At 52.4% G+C, this 25,475-nt stretch overlaps 1 protein-coding gene across 2 annotated transcripts in view; it reads left to right on the top strand.

The window, feature by feature from the left end:
- Positions 1-23,976, top strand: part of Cldn14 (claudin 14) — an 86,546-nt gene extending 62,570 nt beyond the window's left edge. For both annotated transcript variants that reach the window (XM_005375736.1, XM_005375735.1), the window contains one exon: positions 22,800-23,976. In XM_005375736.1, coding sequence (XP_005375793.1) covers positions 22,888-23,601 — 714 coding nt within the window. In that variant the 5' untranslated portion in view covers positions 22,800-22,887 and the 3' untranslated portion in view covers positions 23,602-23,976. The remainder of the gene's footprint in view (positions 1-22,799) is intronic.
- The last annotated feature ends 1,499 nt before the right edge of the window (positions 23,977-25,475 follow it).

Raw genomic sequence — 25,475 nt, 5'->3', positions numbered from 1 at the left:
AGAGACCTGAATACTATGTCCTGAATTTTCTGGATTATAAGGACTTCACAGGTCAAATCCCCAGGTCTGGATCTTTTATACGGTAAAAGGAGCTACAGGAATTTTGAAAATTGTCTCTTGCCCATGCCTGGCTTACAGGAACACTGTCTTCCTGAGAACAGAAAAAGCTACACTGGAGATCAGAAACTGGAAACAGAGGCCTTCTTGCCATTCCTCTTCCCCGGGCAGCCAGAAACACCCTGAGACCCTCGGCCCAGACAGGGCCCCCTGCCTGCCTCACTGCGGGGTCTCAGTCTCCCCTTTGGAGAACAAGCCAGCAGATACAGACTGGGCTCCGTGGTGTTTATCGAGATTGATTCTGTCTTGTGCCTGGGACTCAGCTCCTGAACTGAAGGCCAAGGATCAGCCAGAGATCTTGGCTCTCTGAGTTCCCAGCCAGAAGTGAGGACCCTGTGGGCTTCCTCACCCAGGAACTTCAATCTCCTGCTGTCCTGGAGACCAGAAGTCCCCAGTCCAGGCGTCCACCTGCTGAGCTCCCTCTGAGGGGCTACGGTCAGCTCCTCCCTGCCTCTTCCTGCCTCTGGTGGCTTCAGCACTCCTTGGCACCTTCTGGCTTCTAGCTGTGTCACCCCACTCTGTCACCATCTTACAGGACTGGCCTCCAGGCACGTCCTGTCCTCTTCTTACAAGGACACCGGGCCCTGGGGTTGGGCCCATCCTAATCCAGGAGGAGCTCATCATACCCCGGTCACACCCACAAAACCCCGCTGCCAAACGCGATCAGCTTTCCAAGTTCTGGGTGGACGTGAGTTTTGGGGGACACGCTTCAGCACGCTCCTCTCATAGTCATTCCTCAGTAAGGCTCCAGGAGGCCGTGCGTCCCCAAGCCCAGTGTGGACGCCAGGGAAGAGGCGGCGCTGTCCGTCCCCGCCTCGCTTCCCCAAATGGACCGCGTCTCAAAGCCGCAGTGTTTTTGCATCCGCCGTGTGCCCGACCTTCAGCCAGGCCTCCCACGCCGCCCCCTCGCTGAAACAGCCCTTCTCCTTCTCCTGATCTTTTACGGCCATTTGCTTATTTGGCTATCCCCCTTCGGTTCCAGAAAGGGTTTCAGGCAGATGGTTTTTATTACCGGGCTTCGTGAACACAGCGCGATCCAGTTGCAGTACAGTCTTCTCAGCAAACATAAATTTCCGTGAGGCCAGCGTGAAAGGCCCCAGAGCGCTTGGCAATTGCAGTGACTGCGCCGAACTCGGCACTGCGCTCCCCGCCCTGCTGTCCTTGACTCACGCACAGCCCTGGCCTCCTCGCCCGGCTGCCTCAGAGCTTAGTGCGCTGCGTCCTGGGTTCTGGGGCCACCCGCCGGGAAGGGGTCCCCATTAGCACGCGGGAGCTGAAGGCAGGATGGGTGCCTGGTCCAGGACATGAATCTCAGCAAGGAGCTTTGGGAGGGAACTTCATCGGGGTGTCCGGGGCCTTCGTTCAGGGGCCAGAGCTGTCCCCTGCAGTGACGGGGCCCCGCTTAGTTGCTGGGTAAGGACGAGTGGGAAGCCACTGGCTGGTGTTTTGTGTGGAAGAGGGCGAAGGACATGCAGCCTTCCGACTGAACGTGATGCCTGGGAAGACCCTTCCCTGGCCTGACCCTATTCTCATTTCGTCTCATTTACTGGGGATTTAGAAAGATCCGGCTTCGCTGCTGACACAAGTCACTGCAAGAAAACATGCATGTGCGCATCCAGGTGTGTGGTGTACGTGTGCCTACTCACCCATGCATGTGTGTGCCCCCATGCATTCATGGTCAGGCACATGTGTGTGCACACGTGTGTTCATGTGGGCAGAGATGGGAAGGAGGGAAGGCAGAGCAAACCGGGTTCCATGCATGTTAAATGGAGTATTCGAAGTGTTCCTCTCCCTTTGCATGGGCTTTGGGCGGCATCTGAGCACATCTGTGTCTCCAGTATTCCTGTCCCGACACCGTCTGGTCTGTACCCACCGAGATACGTTGAAGGTGTTTCGAGCCAGGCCTCTGAAGTCATCCAGTGCCCTCAGCTGTAATGGGAACGAGTTGGAGCCGAGTGTGGAGCACAAGACCTTTCAGAAAACCATGCTTGAGACCCACACTTGCTCCTACAATGACTCCTGATCCAGTGCTCGGTGCCCGGATGCAGAGCTGCACCTAGAGCCTGTGGCTGTAGGCCCAGACCCCGATGACCAGCTGTGAGAGCCAGAGGAGATGCCCAGTGGTGACAGCAGCTTCCTTTCCCCTACACAGAGCTAGTGGCATCTTCAGACAACTATCTGTGTGAGCGAGATGAGGAAATTACAAGGTCTGGGGTGTTGAGGTTCGACACTGGTGCCGGCAGAGCTGTGCCAGTGAAGGTAGCAATCAGGTGGTGTCCAGGCCCGGCTTGCTGTCTGTCCAGAGTGGCAGGAGAATGACTCGACACGGCCTTCCCCGCCCACCTGGTCTGGGAGAGCCCCACAGGCCTAGGGCACCATCCCCCAGCTCCAGAGTCCCTGGGAAGAGGGGGTTTCGTGGCCAAAGTTCCACGCTTCATAATCTTCAGTCCCAGTGGTCACCCATCCCCGCAGAGGGGCCAGGCTCCGGATTTGCCGTTTGGTCCTCAGCGCGAGGTAAATTAGAGGTAGGAGGAGCGTGCTGTCCAGTTAAGATCTGAAAGCATTTATTCCAATAAAACTGCTTGTTTATAAATACTGAGCAGCCAGAGGACCACATCGGCTGGGGTGGTCCAACTCAGAGTGGCTGATGCCAACCCAGCATGCTCCTTCCGTACAGCGTCGGGATATGCTGCTATCACTTGGCTCTGCAGTGTCCCCCGGCCCCTCAAAGGCCCATGTGTTGAGGTCTTGGTCCTAGGGTGGCACTGCTGGGTGGCCGTGTAGAGTTTAGGAAGCGGGCATTCAGGGGAGGCTTGAGGCCCTAGGGAGGGGACTGTGGGGCTCTGGTCTCTTCTCGCCTCTTCCTTTCCTGTCCCCACTGCAAGGTGAACAGTTTTGCTCCCCACATGCTGCCCACCACCAAGCCCTGCCTCACCATAGGCGCAAAGCAACCAGGCCAAGTGACTGTGATGGAAACCTCTAAAATTGTGAGCAGTTTAAACCTTTCCTCTTTGTAAGTTGATTATCTCAGGTATTTTGTTACAGTAATAGAAAGCTGGCCATCACAAATACACACAACATAACATTTAGCACTTCAAGTGGGCAATTCCATGCGCCGAGTAACTCACATTGTGGCACAACCATCACTACTATTCATCTGCAGAACTTTTTTATCTCCCAAACTAAAACTCTACCCCACTAAGCAATAATACCACTAAATAATAACTTCCCAAACCATCCCTCCTGCCCCTGGTAACCCACCGCTCCACATCCTATCCTGATGGATTTACTCTAAATATTTCATATAAGTGGAATCATAAAGTATCTCTCTTATTTACTGGCTTATTTCACTTACCACAGTGTCCTCAGATTTCATCCATTTGTGGCATGTGTCAGAATTCCCTTCCTCTTTAAGACTGAATAATATTCCATGGCATGTGTATACCAATGATGAATACCATCATTGATCCATTCATCCATCCGTGGACACTTGGCTCGTTTCCACTTTTTATTACTATAAATCATTATGGTGAATTATTTCATGATTGTGAATAATGCTGTTAGGAAAATAAGTGCAAACTCTGTAAGTTTCCACTTGATATTTTAAGACATAAGTTGCTTTCCTTATCTTTCTTTCTTTTCTTTTTTTTTTTTTTTTGGTCTTTTTGGGACAGGGTCTCTCTATGCAGTTCAGGCTGGCCTTGAGCTCACTTGTAGCTCAGGTTGGTCTCAAACACGCAACGATCCTCCTGCCTCAGCCTCCCGAGTGCTGGGATTACAGGCATGCACCTCCATGTCTGGTGTAAATTGCTTTTCATCAGGGGATCCCTGGCTGGGAAGCTACTGTACCTCCTCCAGAAGTTTCAGTCTTCCAGGGTCTGGAGTATAAAAGGGCAATTAGCAAACACAGGACCATGCCACTCATTGTCAGCTAAACCCTGAGCACCAGGGAGATGAAAATGACATTACATTTCAGAAATGTCCCCTTTCCTGCAGCTGGCCAGCTTTTACCTCAACAGAGCCAAAGAAGGCTCAGCCTGAATTAAGATGCGCCCTGCCTTTGAGGACAAAGCATAAACAAGAACGTATTTATCCCCCGCACCTTCCCTACTTAACACTTTTGCCAGTAATTAACTAGTCTCCATCTGAAACCTCCTTCCTAAGCAGAATTCTATCTAACTCTACATAGACTATGAAGCCTATTATTTATGAATGATGATTTTAAGAAATGGGAAGATATCCTACTTCATCCAGGATGGGAAATGAGGGCTCTCCACAGTGAACTGTGTAGTTTCGGGACAGCGGCTTGGTTTACCTTTACTGTCCCTTCTCAGGATGACAGGGTGCTAGGAGCCAATCCAAGGGGCAGCTTCTAAAACCAACCTCAGAGCTGTGAGATGAGCACAAAGCACAGGCCTGGGAGGGCACCTTGCCTTTACCTTGTATTTGGCAATGAACCTGACTCCTGCAGTTGTGGGTGCAGCACTTTTCACTCTATTGGTTAACCGGAATTTGGGGGCCGCTGGTAAATAGATGGGAGCTTTCTGTTGCTAATGAAACTACAGTCTCACTCCATGTCTTATGTACCTGCTGAGACACAGATGTGACTGGCCAGCTGCTGTGAGTGGAGCTCTGTTCCCCCCAAAATAACGGCATCGCCCTGATCCCTGCGACCTGTGAATGGGGCCTTACTTGGAAATAAGACCTTTCCCAATGCAATCAGGTTACAAGGAGGCCGTCGGGGTGGGCCAATATGACTGGTGTTCTTCGAAGAAGACAAAGTCACATGAAGAGAGAGACATGGAGGGAACATCATACAACCACAGAGGCAGAGACGGCAGCAATGGAGCCGCAGCCAAAAAGGCCCAGGACTCACAGCCACCCCCCGAGGCTGGAAGAGGGGACGAAGGACTTTGCCCAGAGTCTCAGAGGAAGCGTGGCCCTGCTGACACCTCGGTGTGGACTTCCAGCCTCCCGAACTGTGAGAAAATGTGCTTCTGGTGTCTTCAGCCCTGGGAAGCAAACTCACTGGCCAAGTTCCTGGGCTATTTACTTCATCTCTGAATTCTCAGCTCATATTTTATATCAGAATGCCAAAATATAAAGAACCCCAAAATACGGGACTTTCAAGTCCAGAATCTCGGGGATGTTTTTACATAAACAGAATCCAATCCCACCTTCTTCCTCCCTCACTTGTCCTTGGGATGGCGCCTTGGGAGTTTCCTAATGAAAATCTCTTTCCTCTGAGACAACTCTAAGTCTGTGTCTGAGCAGGGAGGGTCTAGACGCCCCGCTCTCCTCCACTCGGGTGGGTCAGGAAGCCCTGTGGCTCCAGCGTCACCAGTGGGACAGGTGCAGGCCTGAGGCAGAGACAGCAGCCCCTGGTGGAGCACAGCCAAGGCAGGCGGCTGACACTGCTGGAGGGCGGAGCAAGGACCTGGGGAGAACTCACAGTCTTCAGAGCTGGGATAGCGGCAAGATGGTAGCCGCTGTGCCCGGGAGCAAACCTCGCCTCTGGCCCTTCCTGCTGTTCAGCTTCTCATAGCCTCTGCTTCCCCTTCCATCAAACTGCGCTCGTAGCACCCAAGCAGAGGTTGTCCTTAGGCTTACACAGTGTGATACACTGACGTCAGTGGCCAGCACACAGTGGGTGCTGTGTGAGCGTTCAGTACCATTGCTCCTAACACAAGGGATCCACTCGAGTCAGCCCGCTGCTAGGTAGCGGGAAACTTCAAGCAAAGTTTCCCATGGAAGTCTTCCGACTCACACAGGATGTGCTGCTGTTGAATTGAACAAAGTCAGGGCTTCGCACATGCTGGACGATCACTCTACCACTGAGCTACGTCCCCAGCCCCCAAAAGCCAATGTTACCCTGACCTTCGCGCCAGCAAGTTAGCTAAAAGCCTGCTAACAGCAGGCAGAGGTTGCCCGTGTGTGTGTGTGTGTGTGTGTGTGTGTTGCCCACATCGAAGGGAACTCAGGACAGCAACCCCAAGCTACAGGTCTCTCCGAATATGTCACCATCCTCTCGTTAGTTTATTCATACAACGAACTTCAACCAACTCCCTAATGTGTAGCAGACCCAGCCTGGCCCTACGAGGAACCAAAAAATGAATCAGGGGTTGCAGCTCAGAGGTACAGCACTTGGCTAACATGCACAAGACCCTGGGTTTGGCCTCCAGCACTGCGGAACTAGAAAGAGAGAGAAAGAGAGATGGGGAGGGAGGGACAGAGAATCAGAGGGTCGGAAGTCAATACCACCAAAAATAAATACATATATAAATAAATTTAAAAATCCAGACCTTGAAGACCAGTTGAGATTAGAATAAAGGTCATCTATCCACCCACCCATTCATTACCTATCACCCACCCAACCATCCACCCAGTCTAATCTGAGGTACCTACTATCTTGCATCTTAGAAGGCAGATGTTGCCCGAACTCAGTGGAATGATTTTAGGAGTGTTAGGAAAATGCTCAAGAGCCTCTTCCCCTAAATCCTACTTTACCCTCTGTGCTTAAAAGTGCTTAAAATTTCACTACCGATTACTTATCATTTAGATTTAAAAATACTTCCTTGGAGGTATAAAGCGTGGCACCATTATGGATCACTGACACCTCAGAGCTTAAGGAAAGACGAGAGAGCAGGCTTTGGGGGCAGGTGAGCCAAGCGGGGACAGGGGTCCTGAGGAAGAAGGGCTGGACACCCCAAGAGGAACTCCCTGCCCCCTCACGCTCCCTGGCACAGGCGGGCCCTGTGTGTGCCTGTGACTCACGATCTTCAAAGTCTGGCCTTTAGAGGGGCTGCCGTTCAATAACTATTGGAGAAACAAGAAACAGACCGACACTTTTTAATTAGACCGAGTCATACAGTGTCCCTGTGACTTTGCCTTGGAACCCAGGAAGGGCTGTCTGGTCCACCACCAGCCTCAGGACCTTTCCTACTTCAGCCCAGACTGGTAACGAATGCTCCAAAGAGAATCACAACTAAGGAAGGTTCCGTGGCACGTCTACAAAACACAACACTATGCCGGTGTCACTCACTGTGCCCCGGGACACTCCACGGAACCGTCATAATATTTTTAAACAGTTTGGAGTTGCTATTTTCTCTCTGCAGGATTTACCAAGAACACACAAGGAGTGCGAAGAAATCAATTGTAAAATAAATGAATCACCTGTGGTCAAATCATTCCGAAGGCAAACTTATTTTTTAAAAATCTCCAAAAACATCCAGTGTAAAACTGTAGATAATGTGGTTGCCTCTTACTACATATGCTAGTGCCTTTAGCATATGCCAGTTATTCCTAAGACATTGTTTAGCCAAAGCAAGCCTCCTACCTCCAAGTCAGTTCACTCCTTCAACAATTGCACCTCAATCGAGTAAGTTCTCTAGAGGTGGTGGAGGATATTAGCAGGTACAGGTTTTATGATAGGTGTCCTGGCATGGACAAAAAAAAATATATATATATATATGGTGGGAAAACTCTAGGAGAGGATCTGTGGCCAAGAATGACCTTAAACTATTGATGTTTTCATCTATGACTGCCGGATAAGACCCCCCCACAAAAAAAATAGCTATGCAGATTGGGTCATGGATCAATGCTCCATCAAGAACCCCTGCCCCAACTGGGCGTGGTGGTGCTTCCCTATAATTCCAGCATGCAGGAGGCTGATGCAGGAGGATCACTGTGAGCTTGAGGCCAGCTTGGGCTACATAGTGAGACCCTGTCTCAAAACAACTAAAGAAAAATAAAGAAAGGTACAATGCTCTGCTCCACACCTAACATCCAGCCCAACTCCCTCCCTCCCCTGGTTCTTGGCTCAAGGGCAAGATCTCCCGAAAAAGTCACCTTCTCCCCTGTGGGTTTGAGCAGGTCTCTCTCGTCACTTGTGGCAGGTTGTCCATCTCCCCACACTGTGTTCCTCAGCCCTACCGCCCACAGCACCAGCTTCCACCCACCACACTATCACAGTTGTAGCCAAAAAAAAAAAAAAAAAAAAATTTTTTTTTTTTTTAGACCAAGTTGCCCTTTGATCAGAGTTTACCTGCTCATACCCAGGGCCCACAGCAGGGTGACACCAAGTTGCCCACTATGGAAAAATCCAAAGCAACATGGGTACAACTGCCAGGCAATCAGCTTGGAGAGAGCACCATCCCTGAAGCCAGGTGGTGGAGCTCAGGAGGGGATCCACCAAAGAGTGTTAGTCGGAGACAGTTATAGGTAGCTCTCAGGGAAACCATCAGCAAAGGTGCAGGTGAGCACATGTTCCCAGAGCCAGGAGCTCAGGCAGGGGCTGAACTGGACTGTGGGTGGCTCTCAAGGCCCAGCTGGGGCTAGAAAACTTTCCCTGCCAGCCACAAGAGGTACAGAGAGGTGGCTAGGTGCAGGTGTCTCAAGCATTGTCATTCCAAAATGCAGCGAGGACCCTTCTGGTTGGTCTGGAATGTCTGGCCTGGCTGTAGGGGTAGTCAGTCTTCTAACCAAAGGGCACATCTGCCCACACAAGTCATGCTCCAGGCTGTCTAGACAGCCTTCTCTTCATTAACCTGGCCTGGAAGCTGCCAGGCACTGGAGGGCTGGGCCGCAGCATCCCTGCTGTGACAGCGTTGTCCCTGAGTGGGTTGCCACTCAGGTTCTGGAGCAACAAGGCAGATGCAGCTCCAGGTGACTTGTGTGTGAGTCTGGGATGAAGTTGTGGATGGGGGTGGCTAAGGGTGCAGCCAAGAGGCCCTGCCGGTTAGGGGTGTGAGTGGGTGAAGCTGGAAGCTAGGCCAGCAGCTGGGGGTAGGAGCAAGGCTTCTTGGAGGAAGCGCTCACTAGGGCCCTTGCAGGCAGGCAGTGTGCAGCTGGGCCCCAGGGACCCCTTGCCCTGGCAGTGAGGGTGCCAGCTCCCCAAGAGCCAGGAAGGTCAAGAATCTGGTTCCTGAGTGTGTGGCCAGAGCTCTTTTGTTGCTTGCTGGGCCTCAGGTTGGGCCCCTGTCTGTGAGTGTCAGGTGGCCCCGTGTCTGAGTGGGGAGCTCATGGCTCCTGCCCACCCTTGTCTGTTCTGACTCCTTCTTCCTTCCTGCCCAAGGCCAGGCAGTGTTCAGAGTTTCCAGACTTGGGACCCTCATCCTCCTCCCTCCTGTTCTCTGCCCGACCCCCACACACATTGGCAAGGGGAGGGCAGGAAGCTTGCAGATCTCTCTTACTGAGGGTGAAAAGTGGTGCCGAAGAGGGGAAATTGCATGCAATCTGATATGCAGGTTAACCCTCCAGCTGCCTCAGCCGAAGCCACAGCCCAGGTGGCTGCCAGTCCCTGCGAGAGGGTGGAGTAGAAAGGGAGCAGGATTAGGCCCTCAGAGGGTCCCCAAACACTGGAGCCACACGGGACACTGACTCTGGGCTGCGCATTCCAATAACACGGATTCGATTGCCACATTTTTCGAGGCCAAAATCCTCTTAATCACTGGGTTTAGTTCTGAAGTCCGGAAACCAGAGGGCTGGCCCAGCCTTGCAGTCACAGCACCACGGCCCCCCTACATTCTGCCCCTGATGGTGTCCGTCCCTGCTCCAGAGCCCTGATTCATCTGTAAGGACGATAACCCTGCGGGTGCTGGTGTCTCTTTCAGGTCTGCGCAAACCTTATCTTAGCATCTTCTCTGCTGCTCTAGGGAGCTGCTGTTCTGAGGTACCGCACCACATTCTGTGAGTCACACGGGCAGGGCTGCAGGCTGGGCTCAGAGCCAGCCTCCATCCTGTTCTGATCCACCCATCTCTTAAATGGATCACACACACACACACACACACAGAGGGCCTTTACACTCAAGTGCATTCCCAGCCCTTCTCTTTTCTTTCTATTTTTTTTTTAAATTTTGAGACAGCGGTCACGGTATACTAGAGAAACAGGTGTCATACAAGATACACAAATGCATAGGAAATTGCAAAATGGGCTTATGAAGGTCAGCCACAGAGTTGGATGAGGAAGTGCTCAGAGGATATCTGCATGCTGGAGATGGAAGAGCCCAGCCCCAGGCCTGGAGCTCACTGCAGTGTCCTTGCAAGTCCGTATCAGGAGGCCGAGGGGTCTGTGCCGGAATGCTGAAGTGTACACTGCAGGGCTGGAGGATCTGCACCCGAAGCAGAAGAGTCTGCCCTGGAAGCCAAGACGACATCCACGCTGAAGGAAAGGACTGGAGCTCCTCCGAAGAGCAGAAGCGGGTCTGTCCTTCCTCATTTCCCGTTTATACCATCTGAGTGATGAGCTCCCTTAGGGTGGGTCTTCTGCACCCCAAGGTGCAGAATTCCTAAGCCAATTTAGTTAAACTTCTTTTAACTAAACTTCTCAAATTGACACAATCAATCAACAGTTACAGTTGCCCAGGCTGGGCTCACATTTATGATTCTCCTGCCTCAGCCTCCCAGAGTGTTGGGATCATAGGCACCCACCACTATGTCTAGCAGGATGGTTGTTTCTTAGGGCACCCATGGAGAAATCTACTCAAAGGAAGAAACACAGATTCTTTGTTTGCTGATGTTACTGATAAATATTTCCTCTGTTTTCCCTATTCATTTTTTTTTCTAATATAAACATCCATAAAATTGAATATGCCCACTTTTTTTAAAAAGCCATCTTCTTAGAGCTGTGGGTATAGCTTAAAGGTTTAGCACTTTGGTGCAATCTCCTGTTCCACAACAAGAAACAAAAACATTTTCTGGCTTCCATCAAATAAAGATCTTAGCTGGGTTTGGTGTACTCAGGAGGCTGAGGCAGGAGGATGGCTATGAGTTTGAGGCCAACCTGTTTTAGCTATGAATTCAAGGCCAGCCTGAGCTACACAGCGAGACTTTGTCTCAAAAAAAGAAGTCTGTCCCAACTTGTACCGATGTACCAAGTCTTCCCAACTTGTACCGATGGCTTCTGAAGATGCAGCCGTCAGCCCGGCCAGCCCAGGGTGGATTCTTGGCGCTCTTCAACTCAGACTTTCCTCTTCCTGCCGATCTGCGTGCCCGGCCGGCCGGCCTCAAGTCTGCATCGAGTGTGCAGGATGGGCCGCTACCAGGTCCCCGGCTCCTCCTGGGCAGCCAACGGCAACACCGCACCGGGAACTTTCCACTGCGGACCACTCATTCTCGCGGGAGCCGGGCAGGCCTCCTCCGTCTCCCCCTGTCGGATGCCTCCGTAAAAGGAAGGGAGAAGACGGGACCCCCTACTTCCTCCACCTCGCTGCCCAAGGCTGGGGCCCCTGCAGGGTGGCGGCTTGCAGGGAGCACCCTTTGGGGTGCAGAGGCAGCCCCTCTCTCTTGCACCCCGAAGCTCCCGTCCGCAAGGAGAAACAAAAGCCGCGACTGGGAGGCCCAGCTCTTTCCACTGGCGGCCACTCCTGGGCACCAGCGCGCAGCAAGCGCTTTGTTCTCGGGGGCTCTTCATAGAGGCCTCTGGGCCGCGCTAAAGGAAGCAAAAACACACTCGCGAAACCGCGTTTTCTACTCCCCGGAACACGGCCGGAGCGCCCCCTGCCCCTGCCAACACCCTGACTCCACAGCCGATGCACTAAGAGAGGAAAACCCCAGGGTCCGGTCCCCGAGGGTGGCCGCCACGAGCAGGCCGGCTCCAGGGCGCGTCCCCTCGGTCCCCGGGAGCCCGCGCTGCGACGCTCTGCGCTCTGCGCCCAGCTGCGGGGCCGAGGCCTGCGCCTAAAGTTCATAATCCCGAGCGCGGCCCCGCGCTTCCGTTTGCATCGTGTGCTCATTCCCGAGGCAGCGCAGAGAGGGGACCCAGGGCGCCCGGTAGCCGAAGACGACAGACAGCCTGCGCACGGGTGCGGCTGAGGCCGGAGCTAGAAACCCCAGGAGCCGCCTGACCGGCCGGGCCCTCGCTGTCTGCAGGCTCACGCCTGAGCCAGGGGCTCTGACCTTCGGGAGCATCTGCACTGGTGCCGGAGCGCCGCCGGCTCCCCGGGAGGGAGCTCCTCACACCGTTTTCCTTAGTGGATCCTTGGGATACACAGTAATTACATTCACCTTAGGGAATCGGTGTGTCCTTTCTACTTCCTTCCCCTCCCTCCCATACCGCCTACCCTCGGATCCCTTCTATCCCCGCAGTCTCCCGCCAGCCTCCTGTCATCGTCTTTTATTTCGCTCTTTATGTTATCTATACTTTTAGTTTCTCATATAAGAGAAACACGCAGTATTTAAGCTGCTACGTCTGATTTATCTCACTCTGCATCACGGCTTCAAGGTGCATCTATTTCCCTACAAAGGACTCAAATTCTATCCTTCAGGGCGAGCAGTCCCATTCTTACCCACCTGAATGTCATCTTGGGGGGCCAGAGCCAGGAAGAGGTTTTTAGGGTCATCCACAGAAATACAGATGCCCTTGGGATGACTTTTTGGCCAAGATGAACAAAGGGGGGGGTTGGGCGCAGGAAGAGGAGGGGTGGGGTGAACAGGAGTCTGGGGTGCTCAGCAGGCAGGAGCCCAGTGACAGATGGGGACCCCCACTGTCTGTAGGTGCCAGGCACAGGGAGACCCCCTTCCCACGTGAGCCCTGCTCTGCAAAGGCGAAGGAGCAAAGAGCACGGAGAGCGAAGGAGCACAGCCCCCACCCCTCAGGCCCGTCTAGTGTTCTGGGGTCACACACGTTCCCCACTGTGTGTGACCCAGGCCCTCTGTCAGCCCCCACTCCAGGGTGTCAGCTCCCACCCTCTGAGTGGACACCCCTCAACATATTTCATGAAAAAAGACACTGAAAGCTAAATTCTGGCAACAGTGTGCTTTGGGTTTTGTTTCATTTTGTTTTGCAGTGCTTGGGGTTGAACCTAGGGCCTTCACTCGGTGCTACATCCCCAGCCTGTTTCTGTTTTGAGATAAGGTCCTGCTAAGTCATTGCGTTGCTCAGGCTGGGCCCAAACTTGCAATCTTTCTGCCTCAGCCTCCCAGAGTGCTGAAATTGCGGGTGTGCGCCACTATACCCTGCTATGGCAACACGTTTTTCACATAGCGGTTCTGCAAATCAGAGACCTATGGGGCCAGGCAAAGGCTTGCGCCACGTTACTGTCAGTATTTTCTCTAACAGACCCGCATGCCCACTGCTAGACTGTCCTTCTTTCAAGCCGTTTCTCTTCCCTGGCACAGGGGTCCAACAGTGGGGTGGCAGAGTACCTGAGCAGTTCATGGGGGTCCCCACCTCCTCTCCACTGCCGTCTCCTCACCCCTCCCTCCCCAACACCCTACCCTTGCAGTGCCCGCTGCCCTCCCCTCGTGGCTCTAAGAAGAACTGGTCCTGTCTTCCAGCCACTCCTTCCGGAATCCACCGAGTACCAAGTACCCCGACCTTCCGTCCTGCTCACTGTTCCCGGCCCTGCCCAGCCTCGAGCCCCTCTTCCCAGCCCCACCCCCACGGCCCTCGTCACCCTTGCTCTTCTGAGTGTACACGCGGCTCCCTTTGTCCCCTTGGCCTTTGTCATTTCCCCTCGAAGAGTCCCTGCCAAGTGAGGTGCCACCATCTGACCGTCTGCCCGCTCAGGGACACAGTGAGGCTGTCTGCTGTCTGGTGGCTGATGGCCCAGGGGCCCCCTGATGGCCACCCGCCTCACACAGGCCCTGTGGGAGTAACCAGCATCTGCCCGCTTACCTCATCCCTCACTGCCAGGTCCCCTGGGTGCCCTGACACCCTCACTTCCCACGCAGACCCCAGCACCAGCCTCCTTCCCAAGACATCCCCTCACTCCCTATGTCCCTGACACAACCAGAGCCATCCAAGGACACCCGCGGTGCCCATGGCCACTTCTCCCTGCCCCCTGGACGCGCCTAGAATGGCAGCCTCCGGGCTGCCCCCTCCCTGGACCGTTTCCAAAGTCACAGATACACTCTGATTTCTGTCACCTCCGAGATAACAACAAAACACAGCTCCTGTCCCGGTCACACACCCCGGACCGAAGCTCCTGACTGTCTTGCTCTGCTGTTGTCGAGGTTTGGGGATTGCTGATGGCCTTGCTTGGACCTCTTTGGCCATCCGGGGAGGCTGCTGTATCTTTTCTCAGCACAGGGCTTTTAAATGTTAAACACAATAATGCACAGGCTGCTAAAGGAAGCCAGTGATAGTGAAATGCACTTGTCAAACATCGCCAGGCAATTTTGCCCACAGTAACGTTTGTGCCGCTCTGTGAAGGCCCCGTAGCCTGTGACTGGGCTGCCCTTTCCTAGGCATCGTAACCTGGAAACGGGGACAACGGTAAATGACCGTTCCACGTCCCGGCAACACCTGTGAGGCGATGCAGGATGTGGACGATTTCTATCGGTAAAGTCTCGCCACTGGCTGCCTCCATCCAAGATAGGAGGAAATGCTATTTGTCAGTGAGAGGCTGAGGAAATAAAAGATGCCCCCTTTTTTCCTACCCAAGTTGACAGATACCTGGAACCCAGTGGGCCCTGGACTCCAATGGGCCGCCCCATTCCTTGGCCCAAGTCTCTGAGGGACTTCTCGGGGCTTATTCTCTCCTGCCCCTCTGCCGAAACTGTACTTATCGCGATCTCCAATTTCCAAGCGGCTGAATCCCTTGGGCACCCCTCAGCACTCAGATTACTTGTTCGATCTGATTACCTGGCTTGACACGGTGGATCACTGTCTCCAACATGGAGCTCCGTCCTCAGTCCCCGATCTGCCTTGGGGCAACTCCTCCATCTCAGCCGTCCTCCTCACCGACCTGGGGGCTCAGGCCCCTGCTCCTTCCAGGCTCCACTCGCCCCCTTGTGGCTTCACCCCGTCTCACAGCCTTCGATCCCCCGCCCCTCGCCAATGAGTCCCAGCTGGACTGCTCCAGGTCAGTCCTCTCCCCGAAATCCAAACATCAGTATCCAAGCATGGTTTCCCCCACCTCCGCGGACACAGGCATCTGAAACTCAACACAAAGGGCCAGGGATGTAGTTCAGCGGCTCAAGCACCTGCCTGGCAAGCGCAAGGTCCTGAGTTCGATTCCCAGTACCAAAAGAAAAGATAATCAAACTCAACCCAATAAAAGCAAGATGCCTCTTTTCTGCCCTTTTCCCCTGTTACTCAGGGCTTTCCAGAATCAATATGATGTGTAGGTAGAGACCGGAAGAGTCTTATCTTAAGGCATTGTATCACGCAATTATGCAGGCAGGCAAGTACAGATTCTTCAGGGTGGAACCACAGCCTGGAGACCTAGGACAGCATCCTGCAGCTCCAGGCTGCTGTACAGCCAGAAATAGCCGAGGCTGCAGGGAAGGCCTGAAGACGGGCTGTTGGAGAAGCTCGTGTGCTGGCAACATGCAAGAAATCTTTTATGTCACCCCTCAAAATGCGTATATTAAAGCCCTCTCCGTCCCCCACCACAATAGTGTTTGGAGACGGACCTTTGAGAGGGTTGGACTAGGTCCTGAGGAAGGTCCCCGTGATGCGATTAGCGGCCTTATAAGAAGAAAGACACTCTCTCTTTCCTCTCTCTCTCTGTCTCCCTCCCTCCAAAGAAGAGGTCACTGAGCACACAGTGACAGCCCTCACCAGGGGCCTTTACCTTGGACTTTCCAGACTCCAGAACTGTGAGAAAATGAATTTAGGTCACTTAAGCCACCACATCCGGGGTACTTTGTTATGGCTACCCACGTTAAGGTACCCATCTTTTTGTTCCATGCAGGCCTTCAACTCACTGGCTGAGCGCCACGTCACTGAGGGCAATCTGCTTCGTTCCAAGTCTGCTGACTGAAATGTTAACTTTATTTCAACCGCCAACACAAAGACACAAAGAACAATGTTTGATCAAATATCTGGGCACCTCATAGCCCAGGTAAACTCATACATAAAATTGAACATCACAGCCTCAAACCTATGTCTGGCTTTCTATCTCCCACTCTACTCACCCTCTCAGGAAATGGCAATTCCATTCTTCCAGCGGCCTGTGACAATAAATATGGCCACCTGTCCCTCACCCACAGCTAACTCTTCCCAATGTATCTGGGGACCAGACTTTTCTCAGCATCCAACTTTGTTCCTGCGACCCTGGCCCAGTCTTCCAGAGCCTTGTACCTGGATGGTCACAGCAGCCTCCTGTCTGGTCCCTCAGTCAATCAGGTGTGACCTTGGGCAATTACTTAACCTCTCTGAGTCTCAATTTTTCTATCTTAAATCAGGACAATATGCTTATTGTAGATTTAAGGATGAAATAAATGCCAACAGAGGCACTTAACACTTGTTTGACATATGATAAGCACTCTGTAAATTTAGCTAAGATTTCTTTTACTTTTATCATTAATAACTAATAGAGCTTGAGCCACCTGGGCTCAGAAGGAGCTTACAGAGAATGAGCTGCAACCATCATTTTAAATAATATTTTATTTAGCGTTAGTAAACCTTAGCCTTATGTTTTCATTTGACGCAACATTTAAACCACGGCAATATATTCCAGTTCAGTGCTCAAATAAATAGTTTTCAGAAGCTTACAAATTTCACCGAATGACTGTCTTATTCATGGAGGATTCCAGCCCAGCTGTGACAATGTCCTATTGCTATTTTTTTTTTCTATTTTGATGTCAGTCCTAACCAAAGGGAGGCCCTGCTGAGTTCTGCTGGATTTCCAAAGTAAAGTTTGGGCAGATTTCTGAGTCACCTTATCCAAACCTGGCCTGCATCCCAAGTTTGGGTTTTTATAGTCTATGAAACCAACACATGCTGATTTAAGAAAACCAGACATCTAGCTGAGAAGGTCAGCCACCGATTGAAGCAAAGCCCAGCCAACTGCACACAAACTGGACAACTAAGCCCCCCAAACTCTTTGTAGGTTAAATGAATTCAGACACCTTCCACCGTAATTGGAGAAGCCGAGTCATTTGATCACTGTGTGGGCTACTTGATGTAAGTGATGCTTACTCTTGAACTTCACATCAGCAGAGGTTTTCCAGATTCTTCTCCTTGGTTTTATCCCCCACGCTTTGGAACCTGATAATCACTGCTTTGTTTTGTTTTGTTTTGTTTAGCTTTTTTCAATGACAAATGTGAAGCTGCCAGATCATGCTCTATGCCTGTTCTGGAAGGCGACTGACTTGCTATATTCAGACTTGAGTGGCTTTTCTACACCTTCCCATGATGCTTTGCAGGTAGCCTCCAGCAGGAATTTGTTAAGGCCACCTTAACAAAGGACCACAACCTGGCTTAACAATGCAGATGTATTCTCTTATGACTCTGGTAACCAGAAATCTAAAATCAAGGTGTCAGCTGGTTCAGCTCCTGAGGGCTGTGAAAGAGAATCTGTTCCAGGACTCTCCCAAGCTCCTGACAGTTGCTGGCATCTTTAGCATTCCTTGGCTTATGGATGCGTCCCTCTGATCTCTGCCTCTGTCGCCACCTGGCGTTCTCTCTATTTCTCTGACTTCACGCACCATCTTCTTATAAACACATTTGTTTTATTGGTTTTGGGGTCCAACCTACTCCAGCATGACCTTATCATAACTAACCGTATCAGCAATGACTGCATTTCCAAAACAAGTTGCATCCTGAGGTGGTGGGGGTTGGGATTTCTCTTTAGCAGGGACACATGCCACCCGTAGCATCCTTTACATAGAACTTTCCTGCAGAACACCTTAACAGTCAGTCCTCTATGAATTATGCAGGACTTTTAGAACATAGCCTTCTGTCTACCTGGCTTTTTTTCCCCAAATCTCTAGCTTTTCGTGCTTGCACAGTGGGTTTTAAGTCACCTGAATGCCAAAAACTGAAAAACAGCAGAGCAAATCTACATGACTGTCTTTCAGAGGAAACAGCTATGAAAGTGCCCTGATGTGCTTTAGTAAATGCAATTCAATCATTTCACTTTAAAATGTTGATCTCTTGCATTTTTAAAGAAATCTAATGAAAATTTGGTGACTTGAAATCAGAGATAATGCCTCCAAGGAAAGAGTTTAGAATTTTTGTGGTAACAGTGACTTAAATTTGTAGTTTTCAGTAAATCAAGACTCTTCCCTATCACTGGGTTGAGAACGGCCCTTTACAGGTCTTTAACTACGTAGAGTTTTCACTTGTGTTAACACACCCCTTTCCCAAAACCAACCCATGCTATGAAAACTAGACCTTTCTTTATTCATCTCAAAGAAGGGGAGGGTGGAATCAATCTATAACTTGTCATTTCTCTAGCATTTCAGGGAAGATATTTCATGGTGGTTTTCCTGAAAAACAATATCCGCATTAACTATCGTGATCTAGTAAGTTCTAGTTGTGTAATTATCCTGACTCTGCCTCTCATGGAAAAGCGGCGTGAAAAACACTGTGGATGGCATAGAAAGGACTCATAAATTTAAAATACAGATGCCTGCCAGTCTGAAAAGGAACCCAAGGAAAATTACCAAAAGTTTGGAATAGTAATGAAGGAAACTTCATTTTTAGAGCCAAAAAACCCACATAACAGTCCATCTTAAGCGAACACGAAATGGTTTTTCGGATGTATGACTTGACCACTTTCTCCTTATTCACCTATATTTGTGTAAGAAGATATGCTGAAAGAGAATCTTCAAAGTACACGTAATCTGCTAGGAAAGGTCCATCTGCTTTGTATATTATTAGGAAATCCAGTGCTCAGCGTGTCCTTAGGAAACGCTACGCAAAGTTGTTTACATCTGACACAGCATTAAAGATACTTTATTTTGTATGTGGGGTAGTTTTGCTAATTTATCTCCTGGAGGTAAGTTGAGATCCTGCTCCAGTTTATGAAGCCTCTGTGAAATATCTAACCACTAACAAAGAGGCAGCAAGGGTGGGGGGCTATGGCTGTCTGAACCATTTTCCTAAATTGCTGAATGTCAAAGTCAGGCAACTCTGCCTTTTGCAAGGGTGAACAGCAGTTGTTTCTATGCAGCTCTTCCCTTTCCTCTAGCAAAGTTACAAGAAGCAAATCTAGTTTAAAGTCATCACCACCCACGGACCCGCCACCACGTCAGTAGCATTTGGGGGTCAGATGTAGGCAGACAAGCCGGCTTCCTCCCAGTCCTTTCTGAGGGCACCTCAGCCACGGGGCAGCTCAGAGTGAAGAGGAGCCATTGCCCAAATCACCCAGCTCTTCACCCAGACAGCAGTGCCCGCTGGGGCCAGGGAGAGGCGCTTCTCACAGGCCTGCTTCCTGTCCCACCGCCCTGCATGCGACCTGCGCTGCTCCCGGTGGGGGCTGGCACGTCTTCACTGGCGCAGGTGGGAGAGGACCAGGGAGCCATGGGTCGTAGGAACTGGGACACTGGGTGATCAGAAAGTGGGGACAGGGACTGGCACGCAGCCTCTCTGTCCCATGTCCTGGCCCACCGTCTCCGATGGCCACTCCTGTAGAAATGATGCTTAATACGGAGACAGAACTGTGCAGTCCACACAGCCAGGCCCCAGGCAGCCTGGCCCCCGAGCAAAATGAGAACAGAGCCTGCCTGCTGAGGGCTCCTACATTTCCCCAATGCCTGCCTTTCAAAGAAAATGTAGCTCCCAGACTACAGAGGAAGGAGACAGCATAAAAGTCTATATGGAAAAAAAAACCCTCACCCTTCAGAGCCAGCGCTCGTAAAACCAGACCCAGTGTGAGGGAGATGTGGATGGGGGGCTTTTCTCAGCTGCCCGGCACAGGTTTTCACAGTTCTTCCCAGCCCAGGGTTTTAGGGCAGAGCCCCCCTGTGTTCATTTACCCTCTCAAAAATCACATTATCTTTTGCAAAATCAATCCTTTCCCGCCATTGCCACCAGGACATTTTTAAGGAACTAAAGTCCAAATGACTTCGCCAGACTGATTTCACTTGAAGTTGTTCTTTGGAAAAGGGGGTGTGAGGTATCCTAGTCAGATAAAGTTGTCTTGGTTTTGTTGAGACAAGGTCTTGCTGCGTAATTCAGGCAGGCCTTGAACTCACTCTGTAGCCCAAGCTGGCCTTGAACTCACAGCAATCCCCCTGCCTCAGCCTTCTGACTGTTGGCATTACAGGTGTGCACCACCACACCTGGCTCAAGTCAGATGAGTACAGAAAATGCCTCACAGGACACTTTTCCTGGGAAAATCACAGAGCACGTTTGCATGTTACCAGCCAGGAGAAATCTTAGTCACTCAGCTTCCCTCCAACATCCTCAAGGCTTCTGTCCTCCACACCACCCAGCCTGCAAAGCACTTGCTGTGCCAAGAAAGCTTGCACCAGCCCTGAAGCCGCCACCGCCCACCCAGGAGTGCGCTTCGGAAGCACTGTTAATCCAAACGCGGGCCCCGGCACTCAGTCCTTCCTGGAACTCATCACCTTGTGCGGCTCAGCTGCCACTTCTGCCAGCTCATCCTGTGCTTGGAACCCTGCTCGTTTTGGGCCCGTACCCCTCTAGCAAAAGTTTCCACATGCACAAGAGGGTGGCCCGCAGGAGAAACCACAGGCAGCCTGGACAGGCCAGCTCAGCCCGCCCGTGCTCCTGGGAGGCCGGGCTCATCCAGGAGTCACTTTCTATGGAGTAGCCCCAAGCAATGGGAGGCTGTTATTACCTGACGCTGGTAGCCGCTGCTGCTCACAGGAGGGGCAGGGAGCAGAGCTGTGCAGGTAGGGGCTCATTAACACTGCTTAAATTAGAAAACCCTTAGGATGCAAGTCTAAAAATAGCACCCTAATGGTTTCTAAAACTGACCTTCATTGCTTCCCATAAATACTGCGATTTCTAGTGAGCGCCATCCGCTCGCCTACCCTAACAGGCTCGAGCACGCTTTGCCTTTCTGCCGTGTTCTTTAGCATTTGGGGCCCTTAATGATAACCTTCAATGCCCCAGAAGACCACCAGTCTGCAGGCAGCTTCTGGGTATCTCAGGGAGGCATCTCAGGGGTCTTCTGCAGAAGCCTGCAGCCCCTGGGACAGTAGGATGGCCTCAGTGTCCCGGGGAGGGTCCCGTCCCGCATGACCCGGCAGTCCCTGGCAAAGCAGCCTAGGTGTTCACCCTGCCAGAGCAGCAAGGCCACTCTTCTGGGACATTTGGAGAGATGACTCAACACACCGGACTCCATCCCTGGGTTTCCTCATGTCTTTGTTGCTTTCTCGTCACTGACACAATACATGACACAATTTAAAGGAGGGGAGATTTACTTTGGCTCACAGTTTGTGGAGGTTCAGTTCATGGTCTCTGGCTCCAAAGCAGGACAGGGTCGTAGAAAGGCCTGAGCTGCTCACCTCATGGCGTCTGGGAAGCACAGACAGCAGGGAGGGAGATGAACCCTTTGAGGCCACATCTCCAGTGACCCCCTCTTTCAACCAGGCCCCACCTCCTCACAGCAAGTCAGCTCTGATCCCCATCATCCAATCACCGGCCAAAAGCCCCACCTGTGAGTGCCTGAGGCTTGCAGGAAGTCCACACGTGAACCACAGTAACCCTGTGCTAACTGTGGGCTTGTTTAATTGGGGAAGGTGGTGTTGAAAGGAGGAAGCAAGCCAAGGACTGCCCTAGCCAGGTCAGGTATAAAACGATCGGCCCCTGCACACCCCCAGCTTCCTTGGTGCAAAGCGGGGTGGTGACAGTCCCTGCAGCCTCAGGTAGTCCAGAATAAGTAGGTGATGTAGTCAGTGCTCTCACTGCACTCGGGGTACAGGGTGGACCCACCCAGAGCAGTCTGACTGCACAGACCCACCCAGCCACGCTGGCCTCAGTGGGCCACTCCTCCACCGTGACAGTGACCACAGGATGGCTGGCCCTGCGCCCTGGGCCCTGGGCAGAGTGGGTACTTGCTAAGTTAAGGGAAGAAAAACATCACGCAGGGCCTAAAAAAAGCCAACGTCACAACAAAGCACACAGGCAAATCCAGCGTGTCACGTGTGTAAAAAGAACCTGGAGCCTGGAACAATCATCACCTGAGATGACAACAGAAAACCTTACCTCCACCCCTCTCCTTCCCTTCCTTCTACCCTTTCCTCCTTCTAATATTTCCTGAACATCCGGGACACGCCAGGCTCTACACAGCAGGGGTTAGATCCTTGTTCCCATGGACTAGATTCTGCTCGGCTTACGATTTCTTTTCCAAAACTTCTGAGCTGAGCTTGGTGGTGCACGCCATAATCCAAGCACTCTGAGAGGCTGAGGCAGGAGCGTTGCAAGTTCAACCCCAACCAAGCGACAGGGACAGGTGCGGGCTGCAGCCAAGGAGCTGGTGACCTTGATCACCTTGGCCTTCGGCACTCTGGTCAACAAGCTCCATGTCACATCCATCCAGAGTTCTGCAGGCAGTGTCTGACCTGGGCAAGGGGCTAAACCTCTGCCCACTCTCCACACGGGAAAGGAACCTACTCTGTAAAACGCTTCTCACCTCCTTCATCCGACAGGCAGCCCAAGGCCATCTTCTAAGTCATCGCCAGCCTACCCGCCACACTCGTCAATCCGTCAGGATAAGTAACACCTGTGGATTTAACCGCAGTTACTGACCAAATGGGGACGCAGCAGAAATGCTTGAGGGTAGAGCTAAGGTGGAACCTCCCGAATGTAGGCCTATGGAAGCAGAAACAGGGGCCCCTGACCTGGTTCCCCCCACCCAGTGAAAGCAGTTTATTCCTCTCCCCAGTGAACTCTCAGAAACAATTTTGCAGAATATGTTAACACTTCTACCAACTGCCTACGGAAACTTCAGTTTCGGAGACTGAAATAAAAGCACTGAGATAATATTTAACCTGTCTCCCCTTCTCTCCCTCCCCCGCACCTCCCTCGGCTTTATTAGGACTCCTGCTGGTGCCCAAGGAGCGGTGTGATCCCAAGGGAGCGGGGCGCTGCCCAGCAGTGGCTGGGCTAGGCAGGTGCCGGAGGCCATGGCCAGCACCGCCGTCCAGCTCCTGGGCTTCCTGCTCAGCTTCCTGGGCATGGTGGGCACCCTGATCACGACGCTGCTGCCACATTGGCGTAGGACGGCACACGTGGGCACCAACATCCTCACGGCCGTGTCTTACCTGAAGGGCCTCTGGATGGAATGCGTGTGGCACAGCACGGGCATCTACCAGTGCCAGATCTACCGCTCGCTGCTGGCGCTGCCCCGTGACCTGCAGGCAGCCCGCGCGCTCATGGTCATCTCCTGCCTGCTGTCCGGCCTGGCCTGCGCCTCTGCCGTCGTGGGCATGAAGTGTACCCGCTGCGTCAAGGGCTCGCCGGCCAAGGCCACCTTCGCCGTGCTCGGGGGCGTGCTCTTCCTGCTGGCTGGGCTCCTCTGCATGGTGGCCGTCTCCTGGGTCACCAACGACGTGGTGCAGAACTTCTACAACCCCCTGCTGCCCAGCGGCATGAAGTTCGAGATCGGCCAGGCCCTGTACCTCGGCTTCATCTCCTCGTCCCTGTCGCTCATTGGGGGCACGCTCCTGTGCCTGTCCTGCCAGGACGAAGCCCCCTACAGACCCTACCAGGCCCAGGCCAGGGCAGCCGCCACCAGCACTGTGCCCGCTTACCAGCCGCCCAACGCCTACAAGGACAACCGGGCCCCCTCGGTGACCTCGGCTTCCCACAGTGGGTACAGGCTGAACGATTACGTGTGAGTCCTCCCCTCTGTCCCTCCCCAGGGCAGCTGTCGGGCCCGCTGGGTCCCCTGAGTGACTGCTGACTGCCAGGAGTTCCAGCATCAAGTTTAATTCTGGGTTGTTTTTGTACCCAAGGAAATAACGTGAACATACACCGGACAGGACACACACACACACGCTTCCAACATAGGGAAGGATGGGGAGTTAGGAAGACGTTGAACCTCTGTATACCAAAGACTTTTTAAAAAATCTTCGCTGTTTTTGTATTTATTATATGTATTTATGTGGGTGATTCAATAAGAATGTCATAAAAGGTGAGACTGGGCGTGTTGGTCAGTGGGGTTTGTTTGTGACCCAGGAATAAACACTTTGGATGTGGTTGTTTATGCAAAAGACAGCAGTAGTTTCTATTTCCAGACTGTTCTGTGCTGAGAACCACAGTCCCAGCCTGGAGGGCGGGGGGTTTCAGCCTAAGGAAAGGGCTGCTGAGCCACAGCTGGGCAGTGGCCACCCTGGTGCATGATGGGAAAACCAGCCCGGCTAATACTCATCCCACAGATGCTTGAGCTATCCCCACAGACGGTCACTGTACCCCTGCTTTAACTCAGAGGCAGGGCAGAAGGCAAGGGCTTTCCATGGTAAAAAAGACAGGGAACATAAATCACAAAATAAGGACACTGCTGTCTTCTACTATGAGAGAGTCCCCACTGTTAAGAAAGCAAAAGCAAGAAGGAAAAGCCAAGCACCGCTCACCTGCTGGCTCGGCTTGCTAGACGTTTGGCAAGAAGCCCAGTCAAGAGTCCTGCTCGTCCCCAAGGCCCTGGGGGAACTTCAGGGGCTTCCTTCCCAGGGTGGCCAGTTCCTGGTGTCGTGAGAGCAGCGAGACTGTTCTCTTGTTGCTGGGAGCAACTGCTGGGAGGCCCGGGAGGGTCAGACAGCTTTGAGGTCGCCAGTGTCCCTTCCGGCTGTGATGTCACTCACGTGGCGGAACACTGTAAATGGTCACAGCACACAGCCCCGGGGGTTGGACCTGCTCCTGGGGCATCTCGCACGGCAGCCTGCTCGGCCTCTGCATGTGCAGTGGAGTGCCCCACGCCAGAAGCCCTGAGCCTCAGTGTGGCCACGGCTGTGTGCAGAAGGACGGCCAGGCACCAGCACAGGGAGGTCCCAAAGAAGGCCCCAGAGGCCTCAGAACGGAAGGAAAGGCCAGCACGCTGCAGCCGGAGCCTAGAAGTGGCAAGGCCTGAGGCTTCCCTGACTCGGGGCTGGGGGCCCCCCAGACCATCAGTCCTTCATGGGGGATAAAAAACCAGGAGTGTGTGCAGGCTGAGCCTCCCACTTCCGGTTCCTGCAGGCCTCGACGTTCACGCCAAATACACTGCACTGTCCCGGAAATCTCTCAGGGATCTCTAGCAACACAGAGAGGCAGAAGCTGAAGGCACAGGCATCCATGTTGTGTGACTTCTAGGCCCCAGGTGGCAGGCAGCACCTGTCAAAAGAGCAGGTGACACACACTGTGGTCTTAATCTGATCACACAGAAGCCAAGAAGCCTGGGGTCTGCCATCCCATTGATTTTTTTTTTTTTTTTTTGGTACTAGAAGTCAAACTCAGGACCCTGCACTTGCCAGGCAGGTACTTGTGCCACTGAACTATATCCCTGGCCCTTCTACCCCACTGAGGCTGGCCCTGCAGTCAGAAAAGTCATCATTTGCTTTTGATGAAACCAGCCATTTTAATCTACTTGTGCTCATTCATTATTTTAAAAATGAATAAATCTGGATCAATAAAAGAGAAAATCTTCTACAGAGTGACCTTCTGTCAATCCTTACCTGACAGTCATGATCCAGGATGTGTTTAGTGAAGAGATTCTAATTAATAGAATAGAAAAGGA

Source organism: Chinchilla lanigera, unplaced genomic scaffold, assembly GCF_000276665.1.
Source record: "Chinchilla lanigera isolate Chin_1 unplaced genomic scaffold, ChiLan1.0 scaffold00006, whole genome shotgun sequence".
Classification (NCBI taxonomy): Eukaryota; Metazoa; Chordata; class Mammalia; order Rodentia; family Chinchillidae; genus Chinchilla; species Chinchilla lanigera.
This window is presented reverse-complemented; position numbering and strand designations above follow the sequence as displayed.